This window comes from Pelmatolapia mariae, linkage group LG16_19 (genome assembly GCF_036321145.2).
Source record: "Pelmatolapia mariae isolate MD_Pm_ZW linkage group LG16_19, Pm_UMD_F_2, whole genome shotgun sequence".
Taxonomy (NCBI): domain Eukaryota; kingdom Metazoa; phylum Chordata; class Actinopteri; order Cichliformes; family Cichlidae; genus Pelmatolapia; species Pelmatolapia mariae.
This window is the reverse complement of record NC_086241.1, coordinates 21503302-21519580: the sequence shown is the minus strand read 5'-3', so window position 1 is coordinate 21519580 and position 16279 is coordinate 21503302. Positions and strand designations below refer to the sequence as shown.

Sequence of the window (16279 nt, the reverse complement as noted above, 5' to 3'; positions counted from 1 at the left end):
TGACCATGTAAGAGCTGCATATCTGCTCCTGTAGGGTTCATGCCACTTAATAGAAGGTGTCTTTTTTTTCTTAGTGTTTAATACATACTAAACGCTAACACATCAGAGATGCAAAGTCTCGTGCCTGTGGAACTCTTTTTCTTAAGGGGTTTATTTCATGGGTTTCGGTGACTTTCGATGGTTTTATGACTATTCCAGTGCAGAGGCACTTTGATAAGTTTATATGTAGTCTAGATAGTGTGAGACAAATATGAGTATAGGATGAATGTTTATGGTAAAATGATTTATTTTCAAAAACTGTTGGACTGAAGTTGAAATATCAAATATTTGGGACAAAAAACCCCAAATCTGGCAAATAAAATAGCTTATTGAAACTTGAGTCAGGAACTTCATTTCTGCTTAATGATGGTTATAGCACTGTCCAGGAATGTAAGCACAGATCAGAACCAGGTGTGGAATATCTTTCATAACCTTTGACATCACTGGAAGCTCCCACTCCTAAAGCCTCCTTGTCACTCCTTTGCTGTGGCTTTATAAATCCTGATCTCCTGCTGCGGCAGCTCGGTCAGCAACGTGGCGTTAAAATGACTCTTAAAGCACTCTGTGAACATCAGGTCTGACTGGAACCGGATCTTGTTGGCCCACAGCAGAGTTGTTTGACTTCCTGGTCGGCAAAAGTGACGCATAGTTTTCAACAGTTCTTCAAGGCAGTCGTGGTGATAGACCACATCAGCTGCGAGCACGAAGTCGTAGTGGTATGATGCATAGGGGAAGTCTCGATCCAGGTTCTGACCCCAGGAGAGGGCAGCCACTTGAGGGGTGTAGCGGCAGCGGCCCCTGGTGTTTCGCAGCAAGTTGAAGGTCAGGTTAGATAATATGTCTGGCAGATCTGTTGCCGTCACCCAAGCACCTGGCAAAAAAGTGGGTTGAAACCCAAAACAACAGAGACATCAAAAGATAATGATTCTTTTTTAATTTTTGTAACACATTTTAAATTTTAACTGGTGTTGTCCATTTTGTTATGGAAGCTTGTTTCCCCCACTAAAAAAAGAAAACTATTCCTAACTGGCAGAGTCAAGTTTTCAAGTTATTTTCTCAGTTTGGGTAAATATATTGACATTTCTTTAGATAAAAGCACCAATTTTTAACTTGTGGATAACAAAAAACTAAACTAAACTAAATATAAACTTACAGGCTGCTTTGAGTTTCTCACTAATTATAGTTTCTGCTGAACCAGTAGCAAAATGATTTACTCTAACTGTAAGGAATTTTGGTGATCAAACTGAAGTTGCATAGTTTTTGTTTTATTTATTTAAAGTTTTTTACTTTAAATTAAATCATTTCATTTTATTGGGAATAAATGAAACCTTTGTTTCCACTCTGGGCTTAATGTAGGGGCTCATGGATAACAGCATCAATCCAGTAATCGCTGTATCCATAATATATCTAAGCTACAACTCCTCTGTTGTATGCAGTACAGGAGAACTATGTGGGTGGATGGTCGTTGTGCTTTAACAATGAATTCCAGTGTTTTTAGTTGCGTCACGACTTTTCCCTCGAGTTCCATCACCAAGCTGAAATGTAACTTTTGCATAAAAGCAGAAATATGAAATATTCAGTGCACACATTATGCACGAGTGGGAATGAACCCTTTATGGATTTTTCTTTGTCTCAAAGCCAAGAATATCACCACTTAACTAAGTTATAAGTAACAAGTATAAACTAGTGTATTGCCAGTTTATTAGGATGCGTCATTTATTCTTAAATGAATGTGTTTACCAACATCAAAGCTAAAAGAAGGTAAAGTTTCATACATGCAGCACATATGCACAACTGCATTATCAAAATGCACTTACCAAGCAGACTTGCTACAATAGAAGCTAAGCCAGTCCCAGCTCCAATCTCAAGTACTGCTTTGTCCATCAGGTTCACTTGTTGCTGGTTGTTCTCCAAGAACTGGCACAAAGCTATTGCCTACAAAAATAAAAAGTCTTGTCACATTTACAACAAATTTTCAAAATGAGCCAATGCCATGCCCATGGCAGCCCCTTACCCCAGGCCAGATCAGAGCACCGTACGTATCCATGGACTCTCGGATGCTGATGTCATGACCGGCAAAATGAAAAGACTCGTTTCCCCGAGCGTAATAAACACTCGGCTCCCAGAGGTTCCTCCTGCTCAGAGCCTCTTTTGTCATCACCCTCTGGTCTGTCAGTGCTGCATGAGCAAATATAGGTTAGAGTAACAAATTAGCAAAGTTCAGTAAAAAAAACCGAATTATACTTGCCTGACATGCAAAAACTAGACTTGTACATAAGAGATACAGTTTGAATGTACCTTTAATTGCAGTTCCCTCCTCCTCCACCTCCTTCTTATCATCCTCTTCCCTTTTCTTTCCAGGAGGCTTCTGTCTTACTGGCTGGCTGAGTGCAGATGATCTCTCCATAAGCATCTTAAATTAAAGTTCCCATCATGGGTCAAAGGTAAGAAAAAGAAAAAAACAAACAAAACAAAATTAATATTTTTTTTTAAAAAAGGCCACTTTATGTAACGATTGTTTATTTGAATCTTAGTAAAAGTTGGAGTGGATTCAGAGTGGACTGGATTTAGTTCGCTAGTCTCTTTGGCTGCCACTGGACTTCGAACTGGAGCCCAGAAACACAGCTGGTTAAATCCTGAGGTCAACAAGCCACAGTCATGGATACAGAGCACACGGTGTTTACCTCAGATGAAAAGCACACTCAGATAAATTCCAGTGCAAAGACTAAAGTTACATTTATACAATTTTATAAAATAATTAGCGTCATTTTAAGAATTTTCAAATGAAATATATTCTTAATAAAATATAAATAGTTTGCAAGAAGATGTGAAACCTACCAGTAGGAAGTATGCCCCGTGTGTTTTCTTGTTGTGTGTCTGCAGTTGCCTCTGTGTGCTCAGAGTTTATACACAGAGTATCATCTGTGACACACCCCTGAGTGAAGCTGGGGTCTGCTAACATAGTTCCCCCCTCCCAGCAGACTTTATTATATACGCTTTTATAGAATTGCATCCTGTTATCCTGTTTCAGCACTAAGATTTACTGCAGTGAGCTACTTGTTTATTCTCTCCTGTCATCATTAATGCATCACACATCTGTCTTTAGGTAGGTTACAGGTAAAGCTACGGGGACATGTAAATATGTGAAAACAAAATGTTTTCACAGTGAGCCCAATTTGCATATTCATATCAATCATGACAGGGCTCTCAGCCAAACTCTATGAGGCTTTGCAGAGTGGGTGTGTGCAACCTGGCATGTCCAAAGATTAGGTTAATTTCTAATGTGATCAAAGTATAGATCCAGTCTCAGTGTCCAGTCTTAACATTACTTATATTGTAGCAGTAGTGAGTGAGTACGTGAGCTCAAAATAGTCAAGCACTTAGTGACAAACGCTACATGTCAGTTTGTGAAATTTCTTCCTTTCAAGTTCCAAACACTCCTCTGGCATTAACGTCACCACAAACTTGGTGAGCTGGAAACTTCAGGTGCATTCAAGCCTTAAATCACCACCGATGTAAAGCCTGTGGACTCTGGAGCAGTGGAAACATGCTCAGTGGACTGTCAGATCCTCTGTCTAGAAGTTCAGTGGATGAGTCTAGGGTTTAATGAATCCCAGATGAACTAAACTGTGGTTTTGTGGCGGAGGGATAAGGCTATGGGGCTGTTTTTCTAAGATATCCTTCCTGAAGTATTGTTTTGTAATTACCATTTACCCATTAATCACTAATCTTTCAGGACCATCCAGAATATATATACTGTATATAGCAAAAGAAAGAACCAAAGGTTGTCAGTGGCGGGGGATGACGTTAATGTTTTAGCTTATCAGAGCATTTCGGACAATTCTTAGTTTGGGAAAAGCCCCTTCAAAAAGCAAGGTCCTTGAAGGCATGGTTGGAGGAGCCTGGTGTGAAAGAACTTGACTGGCCCACGCAGAGCTCTGACCTCAGTCCCATCAAACACTTTCGGGATGAACAAAGAGAGCCAGGTCCTCTCGTCCAGCACAGGTATCTGACCTCACAAATACTTTTCTGGATGAATGGCAAAAATTGTCACAGAAACACTGGTAACACTGGTAACTGGACTTCTTTAGGACATTTCACCTCTCATGGATTGCCTTCTGTTTTCAAGCTCTTAAGACCACCATGATCTAGATGACTGAAAACCTGCTGCAAAGGGGGGAATAACCAACTGCATATTCATAGCTATGGATTTAGAGTAGGATGTCATAAAAGCTCCTGTTGGTATAATGTGGAGGTAGCTTTTGCATGTGACCGGTTCATTTACTTACATTCACTTTAAATATGAATTCTCTTTATCCTTTAGTCATTCACTTCACTGCTTACTGCCTGCTTGTTGGTTCCCATTTGGCAGATTAAGTTTTTGTCAATCGCATCATTTTGCTCTCTTTTACAGTAACTTTGTTGTTGAGAAGCCCGGTTTCTTCTTTCCGTTGCTTCTCCATCAATCAATCAGTGTGTAAACACTTAGTAGTCATCTTTTGGTTCCTACTACACACCTGTGAAGTTTTGTAAATGCACAGTCGGGACTCAAATGGATTCTGTACACAAATGACAGACAGTTAATCACTTGCTCAAGAACTTAGTGCCTCCTTTACACTGTGGTTCAGAGCAGAGACTCACAGAATGGAGACAGAAACAGCTAGCCTGATGCATTGATGATAATATGCAGAATAAGCTGCAAGATTCATTGCTTGAGAAAAAGTAAGAATACAATATAAGTATGGATGATTTCTCATTTCAAATATTCACAAGTTTGATCGTCTTTTGTCTTCCACTTGCCTATTGATCAATTAACCACTGCTTCCTGCACCAAAGCCAAGGTGAAAGGTAACCCCCCCCCAAAAACGAACAAGTTAAATTTCACAAAAACTCATTTAAGTGGTGGAGCAAATAAGAACCCATTCATTTTGGTGCTGCTCCGATTTGTTTGCTTAAAACTGCAACGATGGAGGGCTGTGCTTTCTGAGTGGCCTTTTACTTTATGTATGTTTTCTCCATCCATCCTGTTTGGATGCCTTTCCCAGCTACTATAGGGCGAGAGGCAGGGCACACCTTGGACAGGTCACCAAGCTGATGCAGGGCTAACACAGAGAGACAGACAGCCATTCACACTCACACCTATGGGCAATCTAGATTCATCACTTAACCTAACCCTACTAACTGCATGTCTTTGGACTGTGGGAGGAAGCCGGAGTACCCGGAGAAAACATACAAACTCCACGCAGAAGCCCACAGCCAGTGGGCACAACAGTGCTAACAACGTTGCCACCGTGCTACCTCCTTTACATTTTCTCAGCATTTTAAAATCACGGAATTCTGATAAAAAATATAAAGTGGATCCATTACATCAAGGTCCATTACTATTAGGAGGTAAATCAGATTTGAGTAAAAAAAATGTAACATGCTGACTTACTTTCATTTATTCTAATGGTATACACTTTATTAACTTTATCAAACCACTGGTTTACTCACAAAAGGTACTCAAAATTGAAAGCCTTCAAAAATGACAATATGTTGTAAAACACTGCTTTAGTTTTGTGGATATATATTCATATATTTTTTGCTAAAATCTAGTGATGTTATCTGGCAGTTTAGAAATGTCATTCAGAGCAAAACAAACAGGATGCTTAATTCTGTAATTTGTTTATGTGGAACTGACATGATGAACACCGATGAATTTAGTACACAGATTAGTGCTGGTGTGCATCATCTCTATAAAAGGGAGTGCTGTAAACACTGCTCAGAGTCTGTTTTTGTCGTAGCGGTGGAGTCCAGGCTGACCATGGATACAGGGGTATTCACTGTACCAAGTAGCTGTAAGCCGGGCTGTAGAGCTTTAGGTGGGAGGATTCACAGCCTTGCATGAGTGTACACTCAGAGCGGCCAGGAAACAGCTGGTTGTGCCGCATGAGGTTAGAAAATGACTTGAACTGACAGACGGTAACAACCAACACTGAGTCACTGTCATCTAGACAGCAACACAGGTAATGAGTCAAAGTATTTGGAGCTTTCCATCACAGCAGGGTGGCATTATGTCGCCCAACCCACTGGATTTAATTTATTAATCACTACTGATGAAATTCAGTGTGTATAGCTGCCTCCTAATGATGATAAACCTTAGCCGATAATGTACTCAGTCTGTTATGAAGCCACACAATGCTTGGCAAATCTTTAGGAGATAGCTCTCTATTAATAGATCGAAGATACACATTCAACTGGGATCTCTTAATTCCAGGGAAAGCCATTTTTCCTGGTGGGGAACAAAAGAGAATTACCAAGGCTCACCTGTCAAATGATAGCTCATGCAATGCTGAGCTGAATCTCTTTGAATATTGATAATAGTGTGTGAGTATGGTGGTGGACCGGTCAGCAAATATAAGAGAAGGATAAAGAGCTGCCAGTCATCACCTTAGGGTTGGTAATCCTCACCTCCGTGTCTAAAGGTCAGGAAAAAGTTGTGTAGGCCAGCGGAAAATGAGTCACCATCACACACAGCAACACGTGAGCTGCAGCGGGCTTACAGTAGCCACGTGTGCAGCGTGATTGTGTGAATACATCACTTAATGGGCACTAAGCTCCCTGTTATTTTAAAGGGTGTAGTTAAGAATGGCACTCACTGTGTCTGGATGCCTCTGTGACAGAAGAACGTAATCAAACGTTTAAGCAGACAGAAGTGATGGAGGCATTGAACATGATTTTTGGAATCTGAATGTGAACAGCTTTTATCCCCCTGAAAGATTCTGGGCACAAGAACAAATCGCTCTCTTAGGGTCTTCATGGGTTGCTGAGGTTGCCATATATGGGGCCTTGGATGTGCTGGAGGTTCATTTAAACCTCATTCTCACTTTGCGATGCTGCCTTGACTGACGGCAGTCAAACAGAGCATCTCGTAACAGTTGATGTTATGTGACAGTCCTGCATTAAATCGTGTGTTTGAAAGGTCTGAATTCTTCAGCTTTGTTGAAAAATTCTTATTCAGTTTTATGGTCATTATCAAAGATGTGTTTTTGGATTCTGGATAGGGTTATGCATGTCTCTACATTGCAAGCAGTGGCTTTGGCTTACAGTTGGTCTTCTGCTAATTGGGAGGTTGGTGGTTTGATCCCTCGCTGCTCCAATCTGCATGCCAAAGCATCCGTGGGCAAGATACTGAAACCCCAGTTGCTCCTGATGCATTCATTGTGTGTGTGTGAATGTTACTTTGAGTGTTTGTATGAATATGTGTCAATAGGTGAATGACTCACATTCTATAAAGTGCTTTGAGCACTCGAGTACTGAAGAAAAGCCCCATTTACAGCTTTAACCTTTGTGAGATTTATTGCAAGACTGTGGCATTAGTATTAATTCATTTGCCACATAAACTCACAGCTGTCTCGAGTCACATTTTCAGGGATTTTATTAAAGTGTCCAGAGTATTTTTTATTACATTTTTTGTGTAAACTTCTTATGTAAGTATGTGAAATGTGTCTTAGAGAGTTGACTGTGGATTCAGCATGGTGATGGAAAGATTTTGGTCCATACTGAGATGACAGCATCACACAGTTGCTGCAGATTTGTCAGCTGCACATCCATGATGTAAATCTCCCGTTCCGCTGCATGTGAAAACTCCTCTGTTGGATTGAGATGTGGTGACTGTTGAGGCCATTTGAGTAAAGTGAACTCATTCTCATATTTAAGAAACCAGTCCGAAATTATTTTACACGTGACATGGTGTGTTGTCCTGTTGGAATCAGCCATCCGAAGATGTATACCCTGTGGTCATAAAGGGGTGGACATGGTCAGAAACAATTGTTTAAAAGCCACAGATAAGCTGTGGCCTTTAAATATCCCCCACACATTTACACCACCCTCAGCAGCATGAACCATTGATATAAGACAGATGGATCTATGCTTTCATGTCGTTTACATCTGAATGTTGCAGCAAAAAAACGAGACTCATCAGACCAGGCATCATTGTATGAATTGTAGCCTCATTTCCTGTTCTTGGCTGACAGGTGTGACTGTCTGTTGCTTTAGCCCGTCCACTTCAAGGTTCGATCTGTTGTGCTTTAAGAGATGCTCTTCTGCATACACTGGTTCATACACGGGCTTCCTATCAGCTCAAAGCAGTCTGGACATTTTCCTCTCACTTTAGGCATCAACACTGCATTTTACATCAGAGAACTGCAGCTCAATGGATATTTTATCTTCTTTGGACCATTCTCTGTAAACCTTAGAGACGGGTGCTGAAATCACCTCTCCTCCCCGTTATGATGCTAGGTGTGAACTGCAGCAGGCTGTCTTGACCCGGTCTACTTGCTCCCACATGACTGGGTGATATTTTAATTTAACAAAAATTTGAACAGATGCACCTAATAAACTGGCAGGTGAGTGCTTATACAATTATGTATACAAATGACAAAGCACAGTAAGAAACAAGAAAAAAAGAAGAAGCTCTTAAACACATTTAATAATAACACACTGACTATACCTTAACACTATACTTTAACTATACTTAAAGTGTGATGGTAATAATGAAAAACTCAAGAATAAAATATCAAATTTTCTTTATTTACACAACAAGCCCTATTATCAAAAACAACATTGTCCATACATTTTGTCTAACTTTATTAAATGTGACTTATTTATTTATTTATTTATTTATTATATTTCTAAATACCAAATAGGCAATATTGCATTTAAACAAAACGATGGATGGGACTCATTTACAAAAAAATTACTTTCAAATGTGAAATAACCAGAGCCGTCCTAACTGAGGTTAATGCAGGTAAATGAAGAGTCCCGTGACTAACAGATGCTGACAGTTCATGGTTTCTAATCATTTACTTTCAAATTTAAGATAAACTGCAAGTAAAGGGGAAAAAAGTTCAAACTCAGCACCCAACATCTGACAAGGATAAGAAAAACACCTCACTGTACATTAACTAATTGTAATAGGAGCAGATGAAAGCCTGGGGTTCCCAGCATGTAAAGTCGTTAAACTTCCCGTTTCCTGAAAAAGACGGACAAACACGGGGTAAGAAATAAAGTAAGTGTGTCTAATAATTTAATGTGAGATCAGTTCAGCTTTATTGAATACACTAATCATATTTATTCAGTTACATAACTTCTTACTGACTGAACTCAGGTTGAATAATTAATTCAGAACCATCTTATGAGTTTGGGAAAAGTTCGATTTAACTAACATAACTGCACATTTTTGCATAATTTGCAACAACACAGATTATCTTTTTAAAGAAAGAAAGAAAGAAAGTCCATGTAAGTATAATCAGATAAACACTGTTTTAGGAGCTTAATTGCACCTAGATTGCAGAATTATTCCCCATAAATTTTCACAAGCACCACCACCACTATTTATGTATTTTGGGCTTCTTTCAGCTTTGTAACACTGGGTATCTGTGCGTTACTGAGGCTAAAAAGATGCTAAAAACAAAAATGAATGTATGCAAATGGAGGAAAGATGAACTAAAATAAACATCTTGGAGTAAACCGAGTCATACCGTAATAAGGCAGAACTTCCAGGCAGTTCTCCTTATTTGCTGTGTTATTGGGCTCCCCTGACAGCCAATCAGCGTAGTCCCATTTGGACCCATCCAACCAGATGAAGCGACCAGTCTGACATGTAACAAGAGATTAATGAGAGTTAATCATGAGCAGTAGTTTAACATGAGTCTCTAGATACAACACATCAGGGACACGAACAAGGTCTCATGGTGCAGTTAGTACAAAGATAAATCATTATTTTGTGCGCTCAACAAGTTCAAGACCTCCACAGATCCCCAGCTCAAAATACATACGTCTAGAAATCGAAGCCCTCCAATCCATGTGCGCGTATACTTTCCATTTTCCTTCAGTATCATTTTTATCAGCTCAGCGTGGTTGTGATTGCTTGTGATGGAGGCCAGATGGCCACCCGGGAACGTTTGGCAAAAAGGCTAAAAAGGAAACAGTGAAAGATCCACATTAATGTCAGAGTTTTCTAAGTGTATATGGAGTCATTGGTGCTTAAATGGAATTACAGAGGTTGCATGAATACCTCAGCGTTTGCAGGCGTCTTTGGCTCTTTAAAGAACTGGTAACACTTCTCTCCCAGTACTACACCAGGGCAAGAGCGCCGCCCTGTGGTGAAAATGCGAGATTACAACATTTAGTAATTTAGCTGGCCTCAGAATATGCACATATGACTACATTTCTGTCACTCTAATTACTTTCTTTGTGCATATTCAGTGTGGGTGTTTTACCTTGCATGGCTCGTTTGAATCTGCTATGATTTTCTTTTGTGGCTTCCATCAAATCTTGATTTTCTTCTTCTGACACCAGACCAGTCGGCTCACCATCATCAGGCTCAATCTGGTCTTCTGTTTCTGGCTCTCCATAGAGCTGCACTAGTGATTTTTCTTCCCCTGCGAGTGGGGATTCCTGTTCTTCAGACCTCGCCGCCATCTTAGCTTCTTCATTTGGAAAATAGTTTTCCATAAGTGACACTGGCTGCTCCATTATGTCCAGCGCTGGCCCTTCTTCCAAGATACCAGGATTTTGAAAAGGCTCTTCCATCATCTCAGGCTCCAGTTCCATCACTGGTTCTTGATCTAAAGCATAGTCCCGCTTCCTCATGAACAACTCCTCTTCTGGCAAAGGTTCAGCTGGGCTATTATCATCCAGAGGCTCTAACTCCATGATTGGTTCATCCACCATTTCATTTTTCGCCTCCTCATCCTCCTCCTCTTGCTCAGGTTCAATGAGTAACTCTTGACTCTGAAATTCTGCATTTGCAGCCTTTTCTTCTTCTGTCAGTTCTGATTCAAACAGGTTGTCATCATCTAGAGGCTCTAACTCATCCACCATGTCATTGTGACTTTCTTCTTCTGCTTCTTCTACCTTTTCTTCGTACTCTTCTTCTTCTTCTTCCAGACCAGAGTCAGCTTGAAGCTGCATAGGCTCCTGATAATTGTCATCTAACATGTGCTTCTCCTCAGGTTCTAGCTCCATTAGAAGTTGATCTGGCTCCACTTTTACCTCTGACTCCACCTGGAACTCGGGGTCATCTTTGAGCTCTTGGTCACCCTCACCTTCTGGATTCACACCAGCCATTTGAGCCTGAGCTTCCACAGGAACCTCTGCTTTAACTTCTTGCTGTGCTTCAGATTTTTCCTCCACCTTAACTTCTGGCTTCACTTTAACTTCTAGTTCCACTACACCTGCTTTCTCCACCTCAGCCTCAGCCTCAGGCTCTGCTTTCACCTCTTGCTCTTCCTCTGGCTTTACTTTAACCTCTAGTTCTGCCACATTCTGCTTCAGGTCTTCTTCAACCACTTTTTCCTGCTGCTCTTTGGGGGGTAGTATGGCCTGTGGTGCGGGATTCTCCACCTGTACATGACCCTGCAGTGGAATCGAGTCTCCCAGCAGAGGGAGCTGGTTTTCTTTAGTTAAAACTGGACTTTTTTCCACACCACGGGGTAGTGCTGGCAATGCCAGAGCCACTGCAAAGAGAAAATAGTTGAATAATTACTGAAGAAATCACACAGACATCAAACTTTAATAACAAATGCTGTGTCTTTTTTTGCTGGTGATCTACCTTCTAATTGTGGGGGAGCCTGGTAGGCCTGTTCAGTTCAATAGCTAACAATCCTCAACCCAGCTTTGGTTTTGAAACACTATATAAGTGAAGTTATAAATGTTCTAACCCATTAAAAATAGCAACATAATCATTACTAGCTGTTATATAAATATAACACCTAGAAAGCAGCTCATAATGAGTGAATGAAATGTTTTCATTTGATTGATTACATCTTACAAATGACTTCAAATCTAAATTGATTTCAGCTATTTAGGAGAAAAAGACTGTAAAGAGCACAAATCGGTCACCCTCGAGCAGCCTCTTACCTGCAAGGCTCAGTGAGAGCAGCGCCAGTGTCTTCATCTTCATCTAGATGTTAGAATCTGTAAAACTGTTTCTATAACTGTAGACTGATTAACCATTAATGTTTAGCATCTGGGTTTCAACTGTTGGCTTGTGCACTTTGAATCTTTATAAATAGTGTTAGTCCCTCCCATTTCATTTAAATTTCCCATAAAATCATAAAGGTGGGTCGTCCCCCTCCCTTATCTTGTCTAAAGTGCTGTTTATTTTTCTTTGTTTCCTTCTGGCGAAGTATAAAGTTCATGTTGTTCAGGGCCGCAGACTTGATTCAGAGGTCTGACCTCCAAACAGATCAGAGTAATAAATGATGTCAGTAAGAGACATGAAATCTAATCACTGTTTTCACGTGCGCTTGTTTTCGATGCCTGACACGTGAGCAAATAAAAACTGAAAACGTAAACTGCTTGTTTATCTGTTGGTTGAACTTTGATAGTTTTCGGAAGTAGAACAAAAAGCGTGCTTGACAACAGATATAAAGAAATATTGGCGGATGCCGGTGTTATCTCTAAGCCTCCGAGTAAACGCGTCTATGGTATAAATGTGAAAATCCTAGAACGTTGACCATGACGTTGAGTTTAGCATCGCTGAGCTTCAAACTCTTCCAAGATTTTTAGTAGCTAAACCAGTGTTATCACTTTGAAAATAAATGACTTCCTTCTGGAGTTATCGTATTTACAAATGTAGGCGTCCATGATGCCCACCCACACATCAGGGTGACGACAGTGCTTCATCAGCCTTTTACAACTGAGTAGTAAAAACTGAAGACTGTCTTTAAGAAATACAGTATAAAAGTATATAGTTTCCTAGTAAGGCATGTTGGTATTTACCTAACAAAATAACCTTACAAGCTATGACATCAAAACGTTGTACAGAAATAATTGTCATGTGTCTCCACAATAATCTACCACACAGTCAGATACTGATTATTAATTTATTATTACTATTATCATTTTCTCTCTTGGATGCCACAAAATTGGGACCAGTGCTTTTAATTTGCAGTAAAAGCAAATAAAATCAATATTCAGTGCAACGAAATGTAAATATTCTCCATCTAGTTCACATGCAAATATAATATCTTCATCCCTTCACAGTAAAAACTAAAGGTGTTTATCAGATATAGAGCTTGTTTTGATGTTTTTAGGCTTCTCATTCTCATTCTCTGCACTTCTACCATTAAAGCATACAACAATACAGCAAAAAGCAGTGAACCCCATAATGCACATCTAAGGAAAAGGTTCTCACACCCTTACAGTGACAGGCTTTCTTTAAATAATCAGTCAGAAAAAAATGCAAATGAAGGAAAATCTCTGATGGATTTAATGGAAGCAATTACTGTTTATCCAACCGAAACATGTCAGGCACCTATGGATGTGACGTCCTGGAGGAGCTGCACTATCTGTGGATCCTAAATGTGCTGCAGGGACCGTCTCATATTACCAGCAGTGACAGACAATAACAGAAAGCAAAAGTAGAGAAAAATCAGAATTGGGGGGGTGGGGGTGGGGGGGGGGGGGATAAGGAGAGAGCCAGTCTGTGGCCAACACCTTCAAAGACTTTCCCTTTTTTGGAAGGGTTGTCGTGTTGTTGCCTCTCCAGTGCACCTGTTGTCACTTGGATTTTCACTCCATTCAGTTTCCACCAAACCAAAGCAAAACATTAAATGGCAGCTGTGTCGCTCAATTTTCATGGACTGTGGTCAAATCCTGATCCTCTGTGACATGTTCAGGTTTTACAAGTTGCTGAATGTCGCTGTTTGATTTATTAAGAAAGAGATCGTCGGCCAGTAGATTGCTGCTTTCTAAGAGTATGTTAGATACTCTTACGCTGAACACCATGGGGATTATTGCAGTCTCTCTTTGTTTTTTGTATGACTGCCTTTATTTAATATTTCAGAAACTCTGTGATGAGAGCAAGGGTGAGCACAGCGACAGTCCTGATCTCATAGTGTGGCTCAAGGTTGTTGGTTTGAGTCATATCAACAAAACAGAACTGGGATCTCTGATAATGTTGACAGCTCCCAGTTTGGGTTCAGGAGACAGGCAACCACTCTACTTTTAAGATTATGTTTAAAACTTTGCTTTTTAATAACACTTACAGTTATAGCTGGATCAGGTTTCCCTGAAGCATCTCTTGGTTATGCTCTTACAAAGAACAAATCAGGTTTTTTGTAGTAAAGTGTGAAGTGGACAGCTGCTGCTTGCTGTTATCAAAGGTCACCGTGCATTTGAAAGTCACCCGTCCTCTGAGATTCACTATCTGACTGACTTTGTTTCTGTATGTTTGTGTAAAGTGAGCAGTGGTTGCTGAGATGTGCTGTTATGCATGTGTTATGTGTGTGTTACATGACATCAGTGTGTCCTGCTTCGAGCAGAGCAGCTGGGACTGTCGATTGTGAACAGGTGTTGCAGCTGAGATTTAGGGAGTTAGTGTTTCACTGTTTCTCTTTGTGTGTACTTACGCACACGTGTCTGGATGTATGTCCCCCGTGTGTGTCTTTGTGTGTGCATATGGCCACAAATGTAAGCATGTGTGCACATTAACCAGAATGAGTGACAATGTGCCGTTGTGTGGGTGCTGGTGGTGAGAAACCTAATAGCCAGAGACACAGTAGATCAGCAGCAGCTGCCACTTCTCTCCGACTTAGACTCATCACTGCAGACATATGGAAAACTCCAACCTCTGTGATTTCCATTCTTTATATTCAGGCAAAGGATTACATGTTCCCAAGAAATACTTAAAATAAGTAGAAACACAAAGGCATCAAATACATTTATTTGTACTATATAAAGGCCTTTCATGAACAGAGCCTTTTACAGTACAGTTACCTCTACAACTGCAATTCTGGAGTTGCTGCATGGTTTGGGACTCCAGTGGACCACGGGGAGAGCCATTATTCATGAATGGAGAAAACTTGGAACAGTTTTGAACCTTCCAAGGAGTGGCCAACCTACCAAAATTACTCCAAGAGCGCACTGACAACTCATCTAGGAGGCCACAAAGAACCCAGAACAGCATCTAAAGAACTGCAGGCCTCACTTGTGTCATCCATGGGAGATTTCCAAGGAGAAAACCACTGCTGAGCGAAAAACTCCACAAAGGCTCGTCTCACGTTTGCCAAAAAACTTCTTGATGATCCCCAAGACTTTTTGGAAAATATTCTGTGGACTGATGAGACAAAATTAAACTTTTAGGAAGGTTTGAGTCCCGTTACATCTGTAAAACTAACACAGAATTTCATAAAAGAACATCATACCAGCAGTCAAAGATGGTGGTATTTTGATGGTCTGGGGCTGCTTTGCTGCTTCAGGATGAAACCATGAATTCTGCTCTCTTCCAGAAAATACTGAAGGAGAATGTCCAACCATTAGTTTGGGTCCCTTGGCTTATACAGCAGGACAATGATCCAAAACACCAGCAAGCCCGCTTTCAATGTCTCAAAACATAAATAAATAAATAAAATGAAGGTTATTGGAGCGGCCAGGTCAAAGTTTGGACTTAAATCAGATTAAAGTGCTTTGGTATGACCGACAAACTAAACCCTTTGATGTGGCTGTATTAAAGTAATTCTGCAAAGAAGAATGGACCAGAAATACTCCACAGTGATGTGAAAGAGTCATTGCCAGTTATTGATTGCAGGTCTTGCTTCCAAGGGTGGTACAAACAGTTATTAGGTTTAGGGGGCATTTGTTTTTTCATGCAGGGCCAGGTAGGTTTTGGATGATAATGATAATAGAGAATTCACACAGAATCGTGAAGGATACCAAAGCTATGATTCGTTCATCAGAGTGATGGCTGCTGGAACAAAACTGTCTTTAAATCATGTTGCCTTTCATTGAGAAGGAGGAAACTCAACGTCATTGTGTAAAGCGTGCAAGACATCCGCTAAAATCGAACCAGCCAACTGAACGGTTCCTCAAGCATGACAGAGTCTGGAGCACTTTGTTGCACCCAGCCTCACAATTTCTTCAGTTTAGCTTTGAATTCACTCGCTTTAATTTTAAAACTGTGTATATACTGTATATTTTAAGTATTTTTGTTATCTCATAAAATGTGTTTCATGTTCCGAATCCTCAAACGCTTTTGTGTTTAATGGCTGAAGAAACCATTCAAAAGCTCCCTTTCTGATTCTGTATGCGATACTACTACAGCCGGGTAGGTCCTCCTGTCAGAAAGAAAGGCTCATGTTTCCTCTGAGAGCTTTGTCTGAGAAGAGGGGGTGGTCACCCTGAACTCGTGCACGCGCCCCGTAAGTTGTCCGGGATACGTGAGCGCGCACGTGGCCGTTGCACATGAAACTTG

General features: G+C 40.5%; 2 protein-coding genes across 2 annotated transcripts; both read right to left on the bottom strand.

Moving 5' to 3' along the window:
- Positions 1–132: 132 nt before the first annotated feature.
- On the bottom strand, positions 133–2900 carry mettl21cb (methyltransferase 21C, AARS1 lysine b). The gene is made up of 5 exons (XM_063499166.1): positions 2878–2900; positions 2338–2452; positions 2054–2217; positions 1857–1974; positions 133–910 (listed from the first exon to the last, which is right to left on the bottom strand). The coding sequence occupies exons 2-5, from the start codon at positions 2450–2452 to the stop codon at positions 513–515; spliced, it is 795 nt and encodes a 264-aa protein (XP_063355236.1). The 5' UTR covers positions 2878–2900; the 3' UTR covers positions 133–512.
- Positions 2901–8749: 5849 nt separating this feature from the next.
- Positions 8750–9972, bottom strand: LOC134644204 (lectin-like). Its single transcript, XM_063497001.1, has 3 exons — positions 9858–9972; positions 9561–9675; positions 8750–9052 (listed from the first exon to the last, which is right to left on the bottom strand). The coding sequence occupies exons 1-3, from the start codon at positions 9918–9920 to the stop codon at positions 8985–8987; spliced, it is 246 nt and encodes an 81-aa protein (XP_063353071.1). The 5' UTR covers positions 9921–9972; the 3' UTR covers positions 8750–8984.
- Positions 9973–16279: the final 6307 nt, after the last annotated feature.

Excerpts from the sequence above, each read along its gene's own strand:
- LOC134644204 (XM_063497001.1), bottom strand. The coding sequence starts at position 9,920 with ATGATACTGAAGGAAAATGGAAAGTATACGCGCACATGGATTGGAGGG. Across the intron at positions 9,676-9,857 it reads GAGGGCTTCGATTTCTAGAC|ACTGGTCGCTTCATCTGGTT; the intron begins GTATGTATTTTG and ends GTTACATGTCAG. Across the intron at positions 9,053-9,560 it reads GGAAGTTCTGCCTTATTACG|GAAACGGGAAGTTTAACGAC; the intron begins GTATGACTCGGT and ends CGTCTTTTTCAG.
- mettl21cb (XM_063499166.1), bottom strand. The coding sequence starts at position 2,452 with ATGCTTATGGAGAGATCATCTGCACTCAGCCAGCCAGTAAGACAGAAG. Across the intron at positions 1,975-2,053 it reads GTGCTCTGATCTGGCCTGGG|GCAATAGCTTTGTGCCAGTT; the intron begins GTAAGGGGCTGC and ends TTATTTTTGTAG. Across the intron at positions 911-1,856 it reads TATTGTAGCAAGTCTGCTTG|GTGCTTGGGTGACGGCAACA; the intron begins GTAAGTGCATTT and ends CTTTTTTGCCAG.